Source organism: Myxocyprinus asiaticus, chromosome 46 (assembly GCF_019703515.2).
Source record: "Myxocyprinus asiaticus isolate MX2 ecotype Aquarium Trade chromosome 46, UBuf_Myxa_2, whole genome shotgun sequence".
In the NCBI taxonomy this organism is placed as follows: domain Eukaryota; kingdom Metazoa; phylum Chordata; class Actinopteri; order Cypriniformes; family Catostomidae; genus Myxocyprinus; species Myxocyprinus asiaticus.
In genome coordinates this window covers 31,148,018-31,162,603 of record NC_059389.1, presented here as the reverse complement: position 1 = coordinate 31,162,603, position 14,586 = coordinate 31,148,018, and the positions used below count along the sequence as shown (strand labels likewise).

Genomic DNA, 14,586 nt, shown 5'->3' with positions numbered 1-14,586 from the left:
TGATTACACTATGTAACAGTTTTTATTCCTGGGTAGTACGTGTTATTTCCTAATTGCTTATGCCTCAAAAGTATAGAAAATGGCTATTATTCCCCACAAACTTTGCTTTTCAAATCAATCAGATCAAATCACTTTATTGTCACACAGCCATACACACAAGTGCAATGGTGTGTGAAATTCTTGGGTGCAGTTCCGATCAACATAGCAGTCGTGACAGTGATGAGACATATACCAATTTACAATAACATCAAATTAACACAACACAATTTAAACATCTGTTATACACATAATTACACTCAACAATATACAAATAATAACATACACTGTACAGTATACAATACGCACTATATAGATACACATTATTCAATAAAAAATGAAAAATAAAAATATATAAAGAAGTATATATATATATATATATATATATATATATATATATATATATATATATATATATATATATATATATAGAATGTACAGTATTGTACTGTATTGACATTCAGGCTGTCGGTTGATAGTCAGTTGTTAAGAGAGAACATAATATAATAATAATAATATAATATATGACAGTCCGGTGTGAGATATAAGAGTAAGGGTAATAAAGTGCAGTGCTGATGTATTTTGATCGTGGGAGATCAAGAGTTCAGAAGTCTGATTGCTTGGGGGAAGAAGCTATCATGGAGTCGGCTGGTGCGGGTCCTGATGCTGCGATACCGTCTACCTGATGGTAGCAGTGAGAACAGCCCATGGCTCGGGTGGCTGGAGTCTCTGATGATCCTCCGAGCTTTTTTTCCCACACACCGCCTTGTATATATTTCCTGGAGGGAGGGAAGCTCAGCTCCGATGATGTGTCTGGCAGTTCGCACCACCCTTTGCAGTGCTTTGCGGTTGTGGGCGGTGCTATTGCCGTACCAGGCGGAGATACAGCCAGTCAGGATGCTCTCCACAGTGCAGGTGTAGAACCGTGTGAGGATGTGGCGGTTCATTCCAAACTTCCTCAGCCGTCTCAGGAAGAAGAGGCGCTGATGAGCCTTCTTCACAACGACTTCAGTGTGGATGGACCATGTGAGTTCCTCAGTGATGTGGACACCCAGGAACTTGAAGCTGCTGACTCTCTCCACTGGTGCTCCATTGATGGTGATGGGACTGTGTTCTCTGTCTTTTCTTCTGAAGTCCACCACAAGCTCCTTTGTCTTACTGACGTTGAGGGAGAGGTTGTGCTCCTGACACCAGTATGTCAGAGTGTGCACCTCCTCTCTGTAGGCTGTTTCATCATTGTCAGTGATCAGACCTACCACCGTCGTGTCATCAGCAAACTTAATGATGGCATTGGAGCTATGTGTTGCCACACAGTCATGTGTGTACAAGGAATACAGTAGTGGGCTGAGAACACAGCCCTGCGGGGCTCCAGTGTTGAGGGTCAGTGAGGAGGAGATGTTGCTGCCTATTCTAACCACCTGGCGTCTGCTTGACAGGAAGTCCAGGATCCAGCTGCACAGCGAGCTGTTTAAGCCCAGAGCCCGGAGTTTCTCATCTAGCTTGGAGGGCACTATGGTGTTGAATGCTGAGCTGTAGACTACAAACAGCATTCTCACATAAGTGTTCCTTTTTTCCAGGTGGGAGAGAGCAGTGTGTATTGTAGATGCAATGGCATCATCAGTGGAGCGGTTGTTGCGGTAAGCAAACTGCAGCGGGTCAAGAGAGAGTGGCAATACAGAGCAGATGTAATCTCTGATTAGTCTCTCAAAACATTTGCTGATGATGGGGGTCAGAGCAACAGGACGCCAGTCATTTAAACAAGTTATTTTTGATTGTTTTGGAACAGGCACAATGGTGGATGTTTTAAAGCATGTGGGGACTACAGACAAAGAGAGGGAAAGGTTGAAAATGTCCGTAAAAACACCAGCCAGCTGGTTCACACGTTCTGATGACGCGGCCCGGAATGCCGTCTGGGCCCGCGGCTTTGTGGATATTCACCCGTTGGAAGGATCGAGTTACATCCGCTACAGAGACGGAGAATGAACTAACCTCTGTAGCTTCAGCCGCGAGAGCTCTCTCCGCGAGGGCAGTGTTATTTCCCTCGAAACGAGCATAAAAAGTATTTAGCTCATCCGGTAGAGGCAGCGGTGTTCATGGCGGAGTTTTTATTCCCTTTAAAGTCCGTGATGTTAATTCCCTGCCACATGCTTCTAGAGTTGGTGGTGTTAAACTGTCCTTCAATCTTACTCCTGTACTGGCGTTTTGCGGTTCTGATAGTTTTTCGGAGGGCATAACTGGCTTGTTTATGCTCCTCCAAGTTCCCGGAATTAAAAGCGGAGGTCTGCACATTAAGTGCCGCGCGAACATCGCTATTGATCCATGGTTTCTGATTCGGATAGATTCGTACAGTTCTGGTCAGAACAACGTCCTCTACGTACGTTCTGATGAAACACATTACGCTATCAGCGTAAAGCTCGATGTCGTCATCAGAGGCGGACCGGAACATCTCCCAGTCCGTGTGATCAAAACAGTCTTGTAGCGTAGAATCTGATTGGTCCGACCAGCACTGGATCGTTCTGAGGGTGGGTGCTTCCTGTTTCAATTTCTGCCTGTAAGCGGGCAGAAGCAAAATGGAAGAGTGGTCTGATTTGCCAAATGGTGGGCGGGGGAGGGATTTGTAGCCATCCCGGAACGGAGAGTAGCAATGGTCCAAAACCCGGTCCCCTCGTGTGTTGAAACTAATGTGCTGGTGATATTTTGGTGCGACTGATTTTAAACTGGCTTTATTAAAGTCCCCGGTCACAATGAACGCGGCCTCAGGGTGCGCGGTTTCCTGCTCACTTATAATCCCATACAGTTCCTTGAGTGCCCGGTCTGTGTCGGCTTGTGGCGGGATGTACACAGCAGTGATAATGACCGCTGTGAATTCCCTCGGTAGCCAGAATGGTCGACACAGAAGCATAAGAAATTCCAGATCAGGAGAGCAGAAAGACTTGATAGAATGTACGTTCCTCTGATCACACCAGGATTTGTTGATCATGAAACATACACCACCACCTCTGCTTTTACCTGAGAGGTCTTTCGCTCTGTCCGCTCGGTGCACGGAGAACACCGCGGGTTCAATGGCTGAGTCTGGAATCTCCGCAGACATCCAAGTTTCTGTTAGGCAGATAATGCAGCAGTCCCTTGTATCTCGTTGGAAAGAGATCCGTGCTTTCAGCTCGCAGAGCTTGTTATCCAGAGACTGAACATTTGCCAGTAGAATAGTGGGTAGCGGGGGTCGATTTGCGCGGCGTCTTACTCTGATGAGAACGCCGGCTCGGTTTCCCCTTTTCCTCCTGTGTTTCCGCGGCCGTGCTGCCCAGACAAAGGGCTCTGCTTGCATGTTTGTAAACAGCGGGTCGGCATTGAGGAATGTGAAGTCCGGTTTACGGTGTGAGATTGCTGAACCAATGTCCAAAAGTGTTTGTCTGTCGTAGACAATAAGGCAGACAACATCCAAGACAAAAAACATAAGAATTGTGAACAAAACAAACAAAACATTACTATGTTGTGTTGGAGCTCGCAACGCAGCAGCCATACTCGGCGCCATCTTGAGTCAGTCAGTGATCTGTGACCAGAACAGTGATATTTTGAAATTTACCTATTTCCAATGAGAAAGCGGGCGAATTTGTGTCTTTTCGTTCACATAAAGTGAGAAAAAACAACATATGAATCCAAATGAACATGTATTTATAAAGATTTTATACTAAAAGATTTAGAAGGGAGTCGTTTTTTGAGATTTACGATTATACTGTAAATCACTTTCACGAATAATCCCCCAAATGTAGTCTCCCATCATGTTCTCGTTATACTGTCCTTGGTAGCGGCGTTCAAAGTCCAGTATATCCTGATGGAAGCACTCGCCTTGCTCCTCCGAGTACACTCCCATGTTCTCCTTGAATTTATCAAGATGAGCATCAAGGATATGGACTTTGAGGGACATACTACAGCCCATTGTGCCGTAGTTCTTCACCAGAGTCTCAACCAGCTTCATATAGTTTTTGGCCTTGTGATTGCCCAGGTAGCACCGAACCACTGCGACAAAGCTGTTCCAAGCTGCATTCTCCTTACCAGTGAGCTTCATTCCACTCCAGAATCTTCTTTATCTGTGGTCCGACGAAGACACCAGCTTTGACCTTTGCCTCAGACAGCTTAGGGAAGAAGTCTTGAAGGTACTTGAAGGCTGCCGACTCCTTATCTAGACAAATTGTTTCATAAAGCCCAATCTGATGTGCAGTGGTGGCATCAGCACCTTCTGGGTGTCCACCAGTGGCTCCCACTTGACGTTGTTCCTCCCCACAGAAAACTCAGTCCGCTGTGGCCAATCCCGCCTGTGGTAGTGTGCCTTGGTGTCCCTGCTGTCCCAAAGTCAAAGATAGCAGGGAAACTAGATAAAATCACCTTGGAGACCCATCAGGAATGCCATCATTTTGAAGTCTCCTATGACCTCCCAGCCGTACTCATCATACTTCAAAGCGTCCAGCAAGGTCTTGATGCTGTTGTAATCCTCTTTGAGGTGCACCGAGTGAGCCAGGGGAAGAGACGGGTACTTGTTACCATTATGGAGCAGCACAGCTTTGAGGCTCCTGGATGAGCTGTCAATGAAGAGGCAACATTCATTCTGGTTACATGCGATTCCGATTGCCTCGAACAGACTGGTCACATTGTGGCAGAAACAGAGCCCATCTTGACGGGTGAAGAAGCTGGAAAAAAAGATCTGTGACTTGCACACTTTCATCCAACAAGTTCCAATGCTTGAGCATAGACGTCAAAAACTTGGCATTGGACTTGGTGTGACCAAGATCTCTAATCAAGTCGTTGAGGTCTTTTTGGTTGGGGTAGTATGGGTTTCTTTCCTCAGCTCCACCTCTGAAATCCCTCAAAGTCCATATCCTTGACGATCATCTTGATAAATTCAAGGAGAACATGGGAGCGTACTCAGAGGAGCAAGGCGAGCGCTTCCATCAGGATAAGTATAACAGTATAACAAGAACATGATGGGAGACTACATTTGGGGGCTGATTAGTGAAAGTGATTTACTGTATAATCTTATATCTCGAAAAACTACTCACTTCTAAATCTTTTGTAGTCATTTTTGTATTACTTTATTATAAATTAGAGGTCTTCACGGGTCCACCCTAACCCGAACATCCGAGACCTGACCCGGGACCTGTACGGGTTCGGATCCACGTTTTATACGGTCAGCCGGGTCTGGGTCGGGTCCCATTCTATTGCTGCTGGTCCCGGGTCTGTTTAACATTATGTGTAATACCCGAATCGATCTGAGAACACCCGGCTGTGATCAGACAGTGATGAAGATGATGGTGCTGTGTGTGTGTTGTAACTAAGTTGCAACATTGTAAAATTAGGATGAGCAGGAAATAAGGTGAAAACGGAGAGGAGCCACAATGAGCTGAGTGACATCAGAGGCAGAGCGGAGTTAAGGCACATGATAGCAAATTAGCAATGCTAACGTTAGCAGCTGTGGCAATGAACGAGCAATCGTTATTATAGTTCAAAAGGGCAAACAGTCCAAGTTATCTTATGTGAGATACAAAAGAACTGCAAAGCTGATTCTAAACAAGTCGTGTTTGTCATCAGTCACCGTGACAGCAAGTGGACTTTTGAAGTTGAAATAATGAGTGATTTCAATTAGCTATGCTGTTTCAATCAGCAAGAGAGGAATCACAGAAAACCTGGATGTATTTTACCAACTTTCTTGGAAAGGAGGATGGATTATATGCGTCATGGTCAGGCACAGGGGAGAAGGCTACTAACGTTACATTAGGTAAGACACAAAGTTTTGTTATCACAACTTTTAAATTAACTTGTTAATAGCAATCAGCTGTGAAATTGGTGTCGATCGAGTCTGTGTCTCCCGGCCAAAGTTTGTGGGGAATAATAGCCATTTCTCAGAAACATTTCTAATAATCTATAAATCTGCAGTAAATTTAACGGCATCTACGCTAATATTATTCTATTTGTTTCCCTGTCTCAACCTCAACCTCAAAGACATTAGTCATTAATCTTACAGTTCATACAAAATCTTTGTTTAAACGCTGGCCCTTAACACTTACTTAGTTTAATCATTTTAAACCATGACCTGCACTGCACATAAATAACTAATATCAGCATTATATTCATGATGTTAGCCAGAGGGGAACTGGCCACAACAGTGAGCCTGATTTCTCCCAAGGATATTTTTCTCCATTAACCAACATCTTATGGAGTTTTGTGTTCCTTGCCACAGTTGCCTTCGGCTTGCTCACTGGGGTTCTAAATACAATTAATATTTAATTATTTATTTTTATATTCAATTTACAATCATATTTCATCAAACTACACAATGATGACTCTAAGACTTTATAGATATTACGGTTTCATTTTCTGCTAAAGCATGATTTTCTGTAAAGCTGCTTTGAAATGATGTATGTTGTGAAAAGCGCTATACAAATAAAAACGACTGAATGACTGACTGACTTCACAGAAGAGAATTCAGAGCTTTCATATAATTCTGAGTTCCCAACTTGTATTACAAGTGATGTGAACAATATTTACAAGTCAGAAACTCATAACTACAGTAATTCCTACATGGCATGAATGGACCATTAACAAATTAAGAGGATTCCGGCCAGGAAAAGTAACTCATATATATTGATATGTAACTCACTATATACTGTTTATAGTATGTGAAAGTGTAACTTCTGTATACTGTAGAAGTATATATATAATTTGTCTTCATTATTATAATCACATTTGAGCTTTTAAAAAAATAATAATTGTACAATCAATATGAAGTAATGAAATTGCATATATTATACTGATAAGCTGTCACTGTTTGAAATAATTTATATGATCATTTTGCACCCTGTTGAGGGGGGGGGTCTTGTTTAGGAGTGGAGCTATCTGTTCTTATATTCTGAGCTAGTGGACTGTGTACATAAAGATGTTTCTTTTTTTGAAGCGACAAAGTTATCACAGATAAAAATGGCAGATATGTTATTGTGACTGGTCAGCTATTACATAGATGTGTTATTTTGGCTTGTTATTTTTGCACCTAATTGGGATGACAATATTTTTTATCAATAATTAATTTCCTCCCTCCCAGATGTTGATAGCCACTTCCTAATAATAGGAGGAGACTTTACCTGTGTTCTTAACCCAGATCTCTCTAAAACTGCAGCAGCCATTAACCATTTCATTGAACACTAAAGTCTTTTTGACCCTTGGGGGCTAACCAATCCTTTGGGCAAAACATTTACTTTCAGTTCTTTATTGATACTAATGCATCAGATGAAATCTCGTATTGCACATTTTGGGAAGGCATTTTTGCCTGTCAACATTATCAGTTTTTCAGCAAAAGAATATTAGAAGCAATCAGGTCAATTTAATGAACTTTCGGACACGTTAGCCCAGCTCCACAGCCAACATGCTAATTCACCCTCACCAGAAATCTATCAAAAACGACTGCATTTGCAAACTGAATTTGATTTAATATTCACATAAAAGGAAGAATGGCAGTTTCTTAAAGTCCTGCATTCAGTTTATGAATTTGGAGACAAGGTTGGCAGGTTATTGGCCCATCAAAGCCAGCAGTCTTACTGTATGCATCACATCAGATAGCACAAATTAAGACTAGTTCAGGCTCCCTTACCATCTGCAATAAACAAATAAATGACACTTGTGGAATTCTACAGCAGGTTATTTACTTCTGAGAGTAATCCTAGCTCTGATGATTATAATGATAGAGACAGAGCCATGCTTGACAGACCATTGATGGAGAAGAGATTCAAGATGTCATCAAAAGTATGCAATCTAGGAAAACTCCGGGGCCCGATGACTTCCCAGTGGAACTATATAGTGAGCTGTCCACAGAACTTTCACCTGTGCTCCTTGAATTGTACCACACCTCATCAAATGGGCTTTTGCCAACTACTTTACGGCAAGCATCTATCCGTCTCATACTAAAATCGGATAAAGACCCCACTGTATGTGGCTCTTTCCGCCCCATTTCATTGTTTTCCATGGATTACAAAGTACATGCCAAATGCTTAGCCAGATGTCTTGAGAAGGTTCTTCCTTCCCTTATCTTAATGGATCAAACAGGCTATGTCCAAGGCAGGCACTTCTTTTCAAATACACGCTGATTACTAGATATATTGTTTTGTAAATCCAGTACTGATGTGTCTGAATCTGTAAGATCTTTAGATGCTGAGAAGGCATTGGATCGGCTGGAATGGAGTTTTATTTTTGAAATATTGCAGAGTTTTGGATTTGGCCCTAAATTATTATCATGGGTAAAATGACTTTACACCTTAGTCTCTGTCCGCACTAATGACATTTGCTCAAACTATTACCCTCTTCGCAGAGGAATGAGACAGGGAGGCACTCTATCCCCATTTATTCATTGAGCCCTCAGCCATTGCCCTGTGCATTTGTACAGCTTTTCAAAGGATAAATAGTTGCCTGTCTCACAAAGTCTCATTATATGACGACAACTTTTACAGTATATCTCTCCAACCCCATGTCATGACTGCCTGCTGTCTTGGGTATTCTGATGCAAGGGTTACAGTTAGGGTTATTATGCATAATATACATGGAAATATATGGTAATATACACTTCGTGGCCATGCCCACTGACTTTGCGCTTATGAGTTAAGGCATTGCGTTGCGCTTAAAGGGGTCATGACATGAGGAATCAAATTTTCCTTGATCTTTTCAGAACTGAAAACTTCCTCAAAAAAAGAGCATTTATTTAAATCAAGCTGCAAAAATGGCTAATTTGGAATTCGTGGAACTTGTGACATCACAAGGACTAAATACATCTGCATATGCAACGCCTATTTTTCCGTCATTGCATCCTTGGCCCCGCCCACTGGTGCACAATCAGTCACACAGGTGAAGAGAAGACAGACTGGGCCTGTCATGGGAGACTCATCCAAAGTGAACTTACACAGGACACTTTCATGTGTCTGTCTGGATTTAAATGTTTTTCTACATAAACATGCACAGACAGATGTCTTTGACTGCTTAATACATATCTCGGGCCACTTTTAGAAGACGCAGTGTCAAGTTACAACTTTGAAGAGGAGAAGCTCTCTGTCATTCATCTGCTTGCCCTGCTTTGAGCATAAATGTGACGCTTTCGCCCATCTGCACTATTTTTAGTTGTTGGTCGATTCAAGCTTTACAAAGGAACTGTTGTTGAAGGATGGGGAATTTAAAACACTTGGACGTTGTGGCGAGCAGGACATGGCCGAGCGATAAGAATGGATGGCTGGGGGAGAATTTTCATTTTTATTTGTATAGCACTTTTCAAAACACATAATTTCAAAGCAGCTTTACAGAAAAATATACTTTAATGGTAAAAGAAGCTGTAATATAGTAATGTCTTAGAGTCATAATAGTGTGGTTTAATAGCAAATATGATTATAAATTGTGCCTTAAAATAAATAAGTAAATAATATTTGTATTTAGACCCCCAGTGAGCAGGCTAAAGGTGATTGTGGCAAGGAACACAAAACTCCATAATACAGTTGTGCTCAAAAATTTGCAAACCCTTGGAGAATTGGTAATATATGTACCATTTTTAAAGAAAACATGAGTGAGCAGGCAAAACACATTTCTTTTATTTCTTATGGGATTCATATTCAACTGTAGGTTATAACAGAATGGCACAATCATAAAACAAAACATGGCAACAAAGAAAAAAATGAAATGCCCCCTGTTTAAAAGTCTGCATACCCTTAGTTCTTAATACTGTGTATTGCCCCCTTTAGCATCAATGACAGTGTGCAGTCTTTTGTAATAGTTGTCTATGAGGCCCCAAATTCTTGCAGGTGGTATAGCTGCCCATTCATCTTGGCAAAATGCCTCCAGGTCATGCAAAGTCTTTGGTCGTCTTGCATGAACCGCACGTTTGAGATCTCCCCAGAGTGGCTTGATGATATTAAGGTCAGGAGACTGTGATGGCCACTCCAGAACCTTCACCTTTTTCTGCTGTAACCACTGGAGGGTCAACTTGGCCTTGTGCTTAGGGTCATTGTTGTGCTGGAAAGTCCAAGAGCGTCCCATGCACAGCTTTCGTGCAGAAGAATGCAAATTGTCTGCCAGTATTTTCTGATAACATGCTGCATTCATCTTGCCATCAATTTTCACAAGATTCCCCGTGACTTTAGAGCTCACACACCCCCAAAAAATGGTATTCTTTTCACTATAGGCCTTGTTGACCCCTCTCCAAACATAGCGCTTATGGTTGTGACCATAAAGCTTTATTTTGGTCTCGTCACTCCAAATTACAGTGTGCCAGAAGCTGTGAGGTGTGTCAAGGTGTTGTCGGACATATTGTAACCAAAAAATCCTTTCTGTGGCATTGGCGCAGTAAAGGCCTCTTTCTGGCAACTCGACCATGCAGTTCATTTTTGTTCAAGTATCGTCACACTGTGCTCCTTGAAACATCCACACCGTCTTTTTCCAGAGCAGCCTGTATTTCTCCTGCCTGTGGTTACTTGTGGGTTTTTCTTTGTATCCTGATCAATTCTTCTGGCAGTTGTGGCAGAAATCTTTCTTGGGCTACCTGACCTTGGCTTGGTATCAAGAGATCCCCAAATTTTCCACTTCTTAATAAGTGATTGAACAGTACTGACTGGCATTTTCAAGGCTTTGGATATATTTTTATATCCTTTTCCATCTTTATAAAGTTCCATTACCTTGTTACGCAGGTCTTTTGACAGTTCTTTTCTGCTCCCCATGGCTCAGTATCTAGCCTGCTCAGTGCATCCATGTGAGAGCTAACAAACTCATTGACTATTTATACACAGACACTAATTGCAATTTAAAAAGCCACAGGTGTGGGAAATTAACCTTTAATTGCCATTTAAACCTGTGTGTGTCACCTTGTGTGTCTGTTACAAAGCCAAACATTCAAGGGTATGTAAACTTTTGATCAGGGCCATTTGGGTGATTTCTGTAACCATTATGATTTAAAAAGGAGCCAAACAACTATGTGATAATAAACGGCTTCATATGATCACTATCCTTAAATAAAAGACAGTTTTTATTTGCATGATCAGTCATATTTTCAAAATCAATGCCAAAATTTCACAATTTCTGCCAGGGTATGCAAACTTTTGAGCACAACTGTATATTGGTTAATGGAGAAAAATAACCTTGGGAGAAACCTGGTTCACTGTGGGGGCCAGTTCCCCTCTGGCTAAACAACATGAATATATTGCCAATATTAGTTATTTATGTCTAGTACAAGTCATGGTTTAAAGTTAGTAAACTAAGTAAGTGTTAGGGGCATGTAAACAAAAAGCATGTTTTAACAAAAAGATTTTGTACGTACTGTAAGGCCATCCTGAATTAACTGCGGAAGTGCACACAGATGCATTGTCCTTTGTTATTTTGCTGATGAAGGCTTTTGTTGAAAATGAATTTATTGACTATGTATTCCATTTTAAGTGTGTAGTTAATCTTTTGACCAAGGTGAATCAGGCAGAGATCAGTGAGGTGCACTGCAGTTCGACTGTAAAGGCCTAGATATACTTCATACAAAATCAAAGAACGAAGGGGTGTAACATCATTTAGAACAAAATCTGGCCAAAAAGGTGTTTTTGCATTTGTTTCAGTGGTTCAGAACAGCTCACCTGGGCGAACTTTTAGGAAAACTTCTAACCGGCTGCTAAACACCTTGCTGCCATTGGTCCACGACATCGGTAGGTTTGACCTGAGGCTCCAGCTACTGCTTTATGTTTTTCAGTCAGTATTTAACATGAACTCACCGGCGTGCAAGACCACATCTTGCAATTATTTTGTTTGTTTAATTAGTCTACAAAAGGAATCAAATCAAGTCAAATACTCTCAAGTGCCCATTAACTCATGTGCCATCTGCAGCAAAAGCCATTCACACATCTGCCCATAGTAAGATATGCCTCTCTTATCATCATTCTTTTGTTTGTATTTTGCCCATCATTTCTCTTTTATACACCCATCTTTGCAGTAATATCAGTGTCATCATAAATTACAATAACAGTGTTATTGGCGCATATTATGGCCGCGTATAGCGAGTTAGCGCAGCATCATGAATTCAGAATCTAAACAAGACAAATAAAACATTACTGCATATTTATTACTTTTAATCATCATCGAGTGTTTAAAAAGCATCTTTTACTGACTTCATGTGAATTCTACTCATAGAATGAGGCATAAAGTCATTGATAACACATTTGAATGTTACATTAGTATAGGTTTTACTGAGCATCCTCATATTTAAATGCTCCTCTAAATGCCTCGCACATCGGTGTGGCGGGTGTCTGAATGTTCCCAAACATACCATTGCTCTGCTGTTTAGAACTTCTTTTTACCCCTGAAAAAAGAACGCAGAAGAACTTCTCCAGAAGTATATCGGGGCCTTAAGCTTGAGGCAGATTAAATTGCAGTGAAGTCCATCTTAAGTCCAAGTTTCAGACAGTGTTCAGTGAAGTATCCCATGTCTTACGGTTGGAGCTGGCATCGTCCAGACAGGAGCATAGCTTTTCAGTCTGACAGAGCAGATCTCGTCTTTCATCCCAGCGACGTCGGCAGGGATTTCATCCAGGAGCCCTCTGAGGTATGATTAGTGTCAGTGTCGCCTGTGGCGTCAGGTGTAGCATTTTGCAAGCATTAGCTTTGGCAGAATCCGCCATGTTGGTCGAGCCTTTGTTGCCTCTAGATGATTATTTATTATTCATCTCGCCGTCGTTAATGTTCCCGAAGCGTAGCAAAAGAGGTTATAATTACAACTATATGAGTCCAGTGTGTCAATGTTGAGGAACTAATATGACAATGAGCAAGATCGGTTGAGTACGTATTCACGTATTCATCGGTCCATCATCACCAGTACTTTAATTTCTAAAAGCTAAATTCAAGCACTTCAGCACTTTAACACCTCCTATCTGTTTGGAAGCCTGCCACTTACATTATTCATCACAATTAGTGGTGATTTAAGCTTTCAGTAATGAAACATGACACGTCAAAAAGATATTTATCAGGTTTTGTACCTTTTTATAAAGTCTTTCTGGTATGAAATTCTGGAGTTCTTCTGACTGAGTGTTGGCTCTGCACAGCCCATAAGAGAGAACAGCCACACAGAACCTGAAGAGAAACCCATCTCTACATCATACACATATAACCAGTAATCCAATTCTATAGATTTCATGTTCAAAGACGTTTGCAGTCTGTACTCAAACCTGAGGCAGAAAGCCATGTGTGAGCGTGTGGAGCAGATCAGGCCATCAGATAGAAGCTCAGACACAGAGAGAGCAGCTGCAGACGGCCACATCACCTGCATCTGAGGACACATGTGTCTGTAGTAATGCAGTTCAACCAACAGTGCTGCCAAACCCAGCACATGAGTCAGGCTCAGAGTGTTCACCTACAAACATACAGCATTAAAAACACATGATGCAACACTGAACACAACAGAACAATAAAACATGCACTGAAGAGAACATGATACCTGGTTCTGAAGCAGATCCCACAGTCTGTGTATCAGGGCAGAAAAGAGATTTCTGTGACCCAACAGAATTTTCAGGAAGACACTCGCCCATGAGCCTTGCCTGAGAACATCCATTAGAAATCAGTTATAATACTACATCTTTGAAATCCATTTTAATCAACTGTTTATTAAAGCAATAAGCCACAGGAGGCTGTGTGTACAGTGATTTCACCATGGTTAAGGGGTGTTCTTAGGCACGAGTGCCTAAAACATGTTTGAATGTTAAAAAACTAAAAAACAAATGGCCTCGAGGCTTCTGGATTTTATAAAACAGTAAAGAGAAAAATTATAAAAGCCACCAATGGTCAATAAATAATTACATGCATTATTAATAATAATAATATTCACATTAAACCATTCTTCTACCAAGAATTCCATGCATGTTTTACCTGTTTGGAGGGTTGAGTTTAGATGCAGCCAGTAAACACAGACAGAAGTTTTGCATAATCAAACTGATGACCTGAAACATACAGACAGACTCAATAAAGATGTCCCTCAAAAATATATCTCATATCTTACTTAAAATAACACAGAACAGATGTGCAGAGCCTTCAGAAAACATTCACCTCTGGCACTTGATTTCTGTTAAGATTTAGTTTACATTTTTGTTTGCTGAAATAAAAATTGTGGAAGCAATTTCTTCCTACTTGCTCCTTTGTGTGATCTGATGGATAGTAGGGATATACATTTGGGCCAAAGAGCAAAGATAAAAATCCCTTTAGTCTCGTAACATCGTAAATCTAGTAAACATTCTGTCAAGTGACTCTCTAAAGAGGTTGAATATGTGAACAGCTGAGGAGATGATTGATTGTCTGGACAGTTTCTCTCTCTGAAACGCTCTATTCCTTTGGTCACTCCTCCAGCCATCTGCTTTCTTGTCCAAATGCTTTGGTTGGTAAGATGGCTTGATGTTAGTTCTGTCTGGGTTGTGTTTAGATTGTTCAGATTAACTTCAGTGTGCTTGAGGAAAGTTTGTTTTTCTTCTCAATCTTTATAACAGCAGTGCTGATCTGATCTGAAATGTTTTAACA

At 41.2% G+C, this 14,586-nt stretch overlaps 1 protein-coding gene across 2 annotated transcripts in view; it reads right to left on the bottom strand.

Annotated features, from left to right (window-relative positions):
* The window catches only part of LOC127435763 (Fanconi anemia group A protein), a 132,613-nt gene that overhangs the window by 38,965 nt on the left and 79,062 nt on the right, over positions 1-14,586 (bottom strand). For both annotated transcript variants that reach the window (XM_051689437.1, XM_051689438.1), the window contains 4 exons: positions 13,945-14,015; positions 13,517-13,616; positions 13,248-13,432; positions 13,059-13,152 (listed from right to left, as the gene is read on the bottom strand). In XM_051689437.1, coding sequence (XP_051545397.1) covers positions 13,059-13,152; positions 13,248-13,432; positions 13,517-13,616; positions 13,945-14,015 — 450 coding nt within the window. The remainder of the gene's footprint in view (positions 1-13,058; positions 13,153-13,247; positions 13,433-13,516; positions 13,617-13,944; positions 14,016-14,586) is intronic.